Consider the following 8823-nt stretch of genomic DNA (forward strand, 5'->3'; position numbering starts at 1 on the left):
ATGTTTTGGAATGGTGTGAATACTACGGCTCCAACATCATCTGTATGAAATAAATATTTGCGGTTGCATGCACATCGTTGCAAGGCTGATATATATTTTTCAAATGAATTTTCTTTCACATTAATAATATTATTATTAATAATCGTAATGAACCAGAAGAAGCTTCAGTCGTTACCACGGCAACGCTACGTCACGCACGCTTCTTACCCATCAGCACTGCGCTTTCATTCATTTCGCTCACTGCCACCACTACAGTAAGTATCTCGAACCAATGGGTGTTCATTTGTTCAAAACACAGAGTAATATTGCTGTTATTTCTTCCGTTGTACCCCAGTCTGTATAGCGTTCCATCGCTGGAGATTAGATTGAGTGTGTTAATGTGTTCCATTAACGTTGTAAACAACTAACTTCCAACAACTTGCCTAATGCAGTTTGCTAATGCTAAGCTAAGATGGCACGCCATTACAGCAGATTCGTGTTACAGTTAGCCAGCTAGCTAAATGACATCTCCCTGGCACAGTTGGATTGTGGCACTGCCAGCTACCAAAATCAATTTAACGCATGTAGGCCCACGTTGTTTTCCCATGTGTTGTAAAGACAGTCATTAACAGAGTTGTCGCAGTTGTTCAAGTGACATTCAAAGTGCAAGGCACATGTCAGAAGGGTCATTATTACGGAGATTACCGCCATCAGGGATGTACTGGAATAAAACGTGGCCCGGAATTTTTCCAGAGGAGTGGACTGACCACTCACTTCGCCGGTCAGGCCGGTCAGACCTAAAACATTAAATAGAGAGACGACTCTACAGATAGTGTCCAGCAGACACTATGATGCCATACCTCTGCAAGTTCTTGTCTTTCTAGAAGACACTGAACTCATCATGAGATAAGATGGTATTGTTAGTTTAGTTATTTGTGACATTCAGAAAAGGTAGCAATGGATGAGTGTGGCCTCTGATATTTGTACAGTAAGAACTGATTGGTATTGTATGTAGTGGTTGTACTTAGGTTACATGAAGATTTAATTAATAATTACAATATTTTGGTCAGAGCAATTAAGAAATGCTCATATATTTCAATGGTTATTCTAATAATGTTTTTCTGTTTCCTCTTTTACAGCTGTATTGCAAACACTCTGACACCAACAGCACACACACACTGACACACACACACGCACCAAACCAACGGCACTTTTAAGAGCCACTCTCTTTCTCACTGTCTCTTCACATCTCTCTTTCTCTCTCTTCATTTTCTGATTGTTTATACTGTGTCTGTATTGTTTGTATTTGTACACAATGTCCCTCAATTCAGATGTGAGGATCTTTGAGGATCCCAGTGAGGCCAGGATCCACATGGCAGCATTAATTAGTGATGCTCATCTCCATGAGGCCAGGGTGTGACTTTTCATGATAAGCAAATACCCAAGTCTGTAACATAATGATTGCTTTTGCTGTTTATTGATGTAATGTAAAGGGTCAGTTAGAACCTTTTATGGAACTGTTGAATAATGTTTAATCATAAGTGCTACTGTTACATTATTGCTGTGTATCTTACAACTCTGCAAACATATAGGCTGCCATGAGCATGGAAAACCCTGCCTTTCCTCAAAGGAAAAAGAGGAAAAGCAGGAAGAGATCCCTCACTAAACCAGTGGTCACAAGCGGACATGAGAAACGTCGGGAAACACAAAGCACCATATCAGGTTTGTTCTTTACTATACCAGGGTTACTATAGTCTAAGAATAATATAATTAATTAAATATTATTTTGGTGGGTACCAGTATGATGAAGTGAGTTGAGGGTAGCACTTTCACAAAAGCGTGTTGCAATGTTTGTTAAACCTTTTCACACTAAAATAGAAGTTATTTTAACAGCCTGATTAGATTGATTAAAAGGTTAAGCAAGAAACACTCTCTGCAGCTTCACGAGCCAGAAGAGGGGATCCTGTGCATGCGGAAGATTTTCAGATAGAAGATCAATAGTTGACAAGTCTTGGTGAGTGTATTGATTGTTACAACAGTTGACTTTCACTGTAGTTTTCCCACTCCTCCATTTATTTACTCATTCAGTTAATCATAATTAAGCAGTAGATTTGGTCAATTTCACTACAGACTTACAGTAAAACAGAACTATACTTGCAAATGCTATCGTGAGTATTGACTGTCTCATGACAAGTTAATGTATATTTGGTAGAAGTATCACTTGCTAATATTGATATTGATGTTCATGAGTTATAGCATGTTTCTATTACTAGAGCATGTATTTTTCAACTCAGAAGTGCTTCAATATACTTACTATCCACCATACATTCCTTGTGTTTTTTTGGTGGATTAACAGCTGTTTCATTTTTTAGAAACACGTCTCCAAGAGTTAAGGGACACTCTAACTGCAGTCCAGGTTCCAGAGGCAACAGACAGAACAGTTTCTGCTTGGGCACAAAGGCAGCTTCTCACAGATGTGAGAATGAAAATTGCTAGGACGCTGCTTTTTGATGCAAAACTCTCAGCTGAGAGAATTGTCACCCAGAAGTGCCACAGATACTGTGCTGCAGAATCTGTTATTAGGTGCCTGGACTGTGTACCACTGGACATGGAGTTCCTCTGTGCAACCTGTGACATGGAGGCCCACAAGAGGAACATTTTCCATGACAGAGAGGCTGTGTTCCATGGGTTTTTTGAGCCCATTGCCCCTACCATTGCTGTGGTGGTGGATGAAGATGGCCAGCCTCAGTTTTGTGAACAAAGTATGTTAAGATTAACAAGATTAACCATAGATTATGTCCATGTGTCCTATTTGAAGGGTTATTCCTCAAATATTGTGTGTTGGTACAAATGTGTGTAGGTTACATTTCTTCTTAATGGCGCTAGATTTTATGAAGCGCTAACCTAATTTTAATCTTATTCTGAAAACTCTAAAGTGTGAGTGTTAAATGTACAAAGCTGAATGACCAAAATTTGATTTGTTTTGACCAGCAATTCACAGTAAAAGCAGAATTGCATCAACATAATGCATCAGAATTTTGTGAAATTTCCTTAAGCATTTGTTTAAACACAGTGAAAATGACAGTTGGACTACTGCTGTGGCCAGATGTGTTAAATGTGTTTTTGAGGCACTATTTTGAGAATGAGATTAGCATTTTTTGTAATTCATCTAAGGGATTGAGGAAAAACTATAAATACACCCCTCATAACTTCTTTCTGTATTTCAGTATGTCAACTGCCTGTTCCTACACCAAGGTCAATATGTGAATGCTGTCATGATCTCACAGTCACTCCAGGGAAGCATATTTCTGTGGTCACCATCAATGGTATGTTGTTGTGAAACACCTCCTTTTTGTGCAAGCGGTGTTGTATGATAGAACATAACCATTGTGTGCAACACAAAACTTTTTATGACCTGGTCATTTTCAAGTAACTTCCAAATGCCATGTGAAATAGCTCATGTATCATATATGCACTTCTCTGTACAAAATACAGTATGACCAGACAAACTGTCACAATTCGATTAATGAAGTATCTTTAGCCTTTACAATGTCCACTTGTTAACAGGACGATACGATGTCTGCTTGCCTTGGAAGTCCTGTCCATCTTGCTCTGCAGAATGGACTCCCGAGTTTAAAGACCTGCTCATGTATCGGTACTGGCCAGCTAGCACCAGCTGCCAGACCCTGTACAAGTTTGATGTCTTCACGTCATTTGAACAGATGAAGGTGACAGCACCAGCCATGTCCAGACTGGCCTTCCTGAAAATGTTGGAGCACAGATCTGTTCAAGCTGGAAGGGTAAATCTGCCTGAATCACACTGAAACATACACTAAACAAAATCTTATTACTCAAGGCAATTGAATCAAACGCAACTGGACTTATTTCATGCTTGTCAGACTAGTTCCAGCCTAGTCTGACAAGCATGAACTGATGAAGCCTCTTGGATAAGAGGTGAAACGTCTTCTAAGACAAAACTAAGTCCAGTTGCGTTCGAGTCAGTTGTCTTGAGATAACTATGACCTGGATGAATAAGAATATCCACAGGCAAAATCATATTACTGTATACCTAATACTAATATTTATTGTGGGCATTGCTTTCCAAAAAATTTCTAATCAAACTTTTGTTAATATACAGACAGGCAGTATCTGTGCTGATACATTTCAGCGAAGCTTTTTTGAATTTTGCTTCTGTCAATACAAAGAAGAGGATATGTGCCAGGTCCATCATTTTGTCTGTCCAGCATGTTCTCCAGACATGTTAGCTGTCTGCTCTGATGGAAATCGAAAGCGCTACCGTTTCTGCAAGTCAAAAGGGTAAGGTAATATACAGATGTTTATCATGGGATTGTCTAAAAAAGCACAGCTAGTACAAATAGTAGTCCATAGGGTTGCCTTTGAGTAGTCATAACAGTCATTTTCACAAATAACAGTAAATGTAATAATTTGTTTTTTTTATTATTGACTTTCATGTAAACTTATCATGGACAGGACTGAGGAGCCACCGCTGTACGAGGGCTTGTTCCTGGCCAAGGATGAGGAAGTTGAAACATTTGTTGACCTTGTCAGGGGCAACATGAGAAGTGTAAGAAAGATTTGGTTTGTTTATTACGATAGTTTATACAACTTTTTGTGTTGTTGTTGTTTCTTTTTTTTTTTTTTACACGTCACAATGTGTGTATAATGAAATTACTTCATAGGCAAATGACAGTGCTGTTTGTGGTACTGCCAAGTTCACCGCTGGCAGAGAGACATCCAAAAAGTCTGGTGCTCAGATAGACGAGGAGGGCATTCAAGTTGCAGTCTGCAGGTATGTGTTTGTAATAGTTTGTGTGTGTGTGTGTGTGTGTGTGTGTGTGTATTAGGTATTTCTCACATTGTGGAGATGTAAATCTGTTGACACAGTCATGCTGTGGGGACGTGCCTCCCTTATGGGTAATGGGGACAAAAAGCAGGTCCCCTTAATGTAAATCATTACTTTTAAGGTGAAGACTTGGTTTGAATTTAATGTGAAGTGATGGAAATGAGACTGTGTGTGTGTGTGTGTGTGTGTGTGTGTGTGTGTGTGTGTGTGCCTTTTTCGTTTGTGTTTCTCAGCCATAGTCTATGTATGAGTGCTATTGTAGCAATGGGAAAGGGCAGGGTGCGCGAAAAAGGGTTAATACACGGGCTTCATCCCAGTGCTTTTGGTTGAACATGCAGTTTTCCCACAGGGATCATTACAGTTTCATTTAGTCTTGTCTTATCTATCTGTTCTGAAATCGACAGGTGTCCCGGTTAAGTCCTCAATCTAATTCTCTGGCACAGATTCAATAAAAAAAACATATTTATAACAACATACATTATTAAGATTTTACCATTAAAATAGCCTGTGCATGAATAATGTATAAAAAACAAATAACCAGGTAAATAAGGGGGGTACTTGTTATGTTCATTGACTGTAGTTGTGAAGTGTCAACAGCTTCTGGTTCATCAGTGGACTGAATATGTTGTGAAAACCTCGCAGCCACTTTTATTTGTTATAGTGTACCGTGCTCCTGGCCCGTATTCTGAATTTGTATCTGAATTCTCAGAGTTTTTATCCAGTTTAGTTCTTAAATCAGATAAAGTTATTATTGTAGGCGATTTTAACATTCATGTCGACGTTGATAATGACTCCCTGGCTACCGCGTTTATCTCATTATTAGACTCCTTTGGCTTCAGTCAGGGTGTACATGAACCTACTCATTGTTTTAACCATACCCTCGATCTAGTTCTGACGTATGGAATTGAAATTGATAACCTAAAAGTCTTTCCACAGAATCTCTCGCTATCGGATCATTATCTGATTACTTTCGATTTCTTATTACTCGATCACACACCACTCAGCAAGTTACTATACTAGATGTTTATCAGATAGTGCTGTCGCAAAATTTAAGGAAAAGATTACTCCGTCATTAAATTCAATACCAAGTCCCTCAGTAACAGAGGTTTCCCGTACCGACTTTGATCATTTTGTCGATAGCGCCGTAGGCTCGCTGCGAACAACACTTGACTCTGTAGCTCCTCTTAAAAAGAAGTTAAAAAAGCAAAGAAAATTCGCTCCTTGGTATAATTCTCAAACCCGTAAGTTAAAACAAATATCGCGAAGGTTTGAAAGGAATTGGCGATTAACCAAACTGGAAGAATCTCGTTTAATCTGGACAGACAGTCTCAAAACTTATAAGAGGGGCCAGAGCAAACTATTACTCAGCATTAATAGAAGACAATAAGAACAACCCCAGGTTTCTTTTCAGCACTGTAGCCAGGCTGACTGAGAGTCAAAGCTCTATTGAGCCTTGTATTCCTTTAGCCCTTAGCAGTAATGATTTTATGAGCTTTTTTAATGACAAAATTCTAACTATTAGAGGCAAAATTCATGACCTCCTGTCCTCAGATAGTACCTATCTAACCTCAAACACAGCTGTAAAACCTAATATATATTTAGATTGCTTCTCCCCAATTTCTCTTCAAGAATTGACTGCAGTGATTTCTTCATCCAAATCATCAACGTGTCTCTTAGACCCCATCCCAACTAGACTACTTAAGGAGGTCTTTCTTTTAGTTAACACTCATATATTAGATATGATCAATATATCCTTATTAACAGGCTATGTACCACAGTCTTTTAAGGTAGCTGTAATTAAACCTCTACTAAAAAAGCCCACCCTGGATCCAGAGGTGTTAGCCAACTATAGACCAATATCTAATCTTCCCTTTATGTCAAAGATCCTTGAGAAAGTAGTCGCAGACCAGCTGTGTGATTTTCTCCATGATAATAATATATTTGAGGAATTTCAGTCAGGATTTAGAGTGCATCATAGCACTGAGACAGCACTAGTTAAAATTACAAATGACCTTCTGATTGCTTCGGACAAAGGACTTGTCTCTGTACTTGTTTTATTAGATCTTAGTGCGGCGTTTGACACAATTGACCATCAAATTCTACTGCAGAGACTGGATCACTTAATTGGCCTAAAAGGTTCTGCACTAAGCTGGTTTAAATCTTATTTATCTGATCGTTTTCAGTTTGTTCATGTTCATAATGAATCGTCATTACGTACCAAAGTTTGTTTTGGAGTTCCACAAGGTTCTGTGCTCGGACCAATCCTATTTACTCTATATATGCTTCCTTTAGGTAACATCATTAGAAATCACTCTATAAATTTCCATTGTTATGCGGATGATACTCAGTTGTATTTATCAATGAAGCCAGAAGAAAGTAATCAATTAACTAAACTCCATAATTGCCTTAAAGACATAAAAACTTGGATGAGCACCAATTTCCTGATGTTAAATTCAGACAAAACTGAAGTTATTGTTCTTGGCCCCAAACAACTCAGAGACTCTTTATCTGATGACATAGTTTCTCTAGATGGCATTGCTCTGGCCTCTAGCACTACCGTAAGAAACCTCGAGTAATATTTGATCAAGATTTGTCTTTTAATTCTCATTTAAAACAAACCTCACGGACTGCATTTTTTCATCTGCGTAATATTGCGAAAATTAGGCCTATCCTGACCCGAAAAGATGCAGAAAAATTGGTCCACGCTTTTGTTACCTCTAGGCTGGATTACTGTAACTCTCTGTTATCAGGTAGCTCTAGTAAGTCCTTAAAAACTCTCCAGCTAATTCAGAATGCAGCAGCACGTGTACTAACAGGAACTAAGAACCGAGATCATATTTCTCCTGTTTTAGCTTCTCTGCACTGGCTCCCTGTAAAATCCAGAATTGAATTTAAAATCCTACTGTTAACTTATAAAGCTCTAAATGGTCAAGCTCCGTCATATCTTAGAGAGCTCATAGTGCCTTATTATCCCACCAGAACACTGCGCTCTGAGAACGCAGGGTTACTCGTGGTCCCTAAAGTCTCCAAAAGTAGATCAGGAGCCAGAGCCTTTAGCTATCAGGCTCCTCTCCTGTGGAATCATCCTCCTGTTACGGTCCGGGAGGCAGACACCGTCTTCACATTTAAGACTAGACTTAAGACTTTCCTCTTTGATAAAGCTTATAGTTAGGGCTGGCTCAGGCTTGCCCTGTATCAGCCCCTAGTTAGGCTGACTTAGGCCTAGTCTGCCGGAGGACCCCCCTATAATACACCGGGCACCTTCTCTTCTTCTTCTCTCTCTCTCCCTCTCTCTCTCGTATTCTATTACTGCATCTTGCTAACTCGGCCATTCTGGATGTCACTAACTCGGCTTCTTTTCCGGAGCCTTTGTGCTCCACTGTCTCTCAGATTAACTCATATCACAGCGGTGCCTGGACAGCGTGACGTGTGTGGTTGTGCTGCTGCCGTGGTCCTGCCAGATGCCTCCTGCTGCTGCTGCCATCATTAGTCATTAGTCATACTTCTATTGTTATTATACACGACTATTGTCACACATGTATACTGCCAGATATTAATACATACTTTCAACATATTGTACCACAGTAGCCAGAACTATAATATTATTACTTTCAATAATGTTGTAAGATACTGTCATTACCTGCATCTCTCTCTCTCTCTCTCTCTCTCTCTCTCTCTCTGTCTCATTGTGTCATGTGGATTACTGTTAATTTGTTATGCTGATCTGTTCTGTACGACGTCTATTGCACGTCTGTCCGTCCTGGAAGAGGGATCCCTCCTCAGTTGCTCTTCCTGAGGTTTCTACCGTTTTTTTTTCCCCGTTAAAGGGTTTTTTTGGGGGAGTTTTTCCTTATCCGCTGTGAGGGTCATAAGGACAGAGGGATGTCGTATGCTGTAAAGCCCTGTGAGGCAAATTGTGATTTGTGATATTGGGCTGCATAAATAAAATTGAATTGAATTGAATTGAAAGTATCAGCTGT

At 39.4% G+C, this 8823-nt stretch overlaps 1 protein-coding gene across 1 annotated transcript; it reads left to right on the top strand.

The window, feature by feature from the left end:
* The first annotated feature begins 782 nt into the window (after window positions 1-782).
* On the top strand, window positions 783-6145 carry LOC125894700 (uncharacterized). Its single transcript, XM_049586280.1, has 9 exons — window positions 783-1393; window positions 1572-1701; window positions 1919-1993; window positions 2352-2741; window positions 3207-3305; window positions 3547-3779; window positions 4118-4296; window positions 4471-4564; window positions 4680-6145. The coding sequence occupies exons 4-9, from the start codon at window positions 2462-2464 to the stop codon at window positions 4842-4844; spliced, it is 1050 nt and encodes a 349-aa protein (XP_049442237.1). The 5' UTR covers window positions 783-1393; window positions 1572-1701; window positions 1919-1993; window positions 2352-2461; the 3' UTR covers window positions 4845-6145.
* Window positions 6146-8823: the final 2678 nt, after the last annotated feature.

The sequence above is a fragment of the Epinephelus fuscoguttatus genome, linkage group LG9, assembly GCF_011397635.1.
Source record: "Epinephelus fuscoguttatus linkage group LG9, E.fuscoguttatus.final_Chr_v1".
Lineage (NCBI taxonomy): Eukaryota > Metazoa > Chordata > Actinopteri > Perciformes > Serranidae > Epinephelus > Epinephelus fuscoguttatus.

Excerpts from the sequence above, each read along its gene's own strand:
- LOC125894700 (XM_049586280.1), top strand. The coding sequence starts at position 2,462 with ATGAAAATTGCTAGGACGCTGCTTTTTGATGCAAAACTCTCAGCTGAG. Across the intron at positions 3,306-3,546 it reads TTCTGTGGTCACCATCAATG|GACGATACGATGTCTGCTTG; the intron begins GTATGTTGTTGT and ends ACTTGTTAACAG. Across the intron at positions 4,565-4,679 it reads TCAGGGGCAACATGAGAAGT|GCAAATGACAGTGCTGTTTG; the intron begins GTAAGAAAGATT and ends ATTACTTCATAG.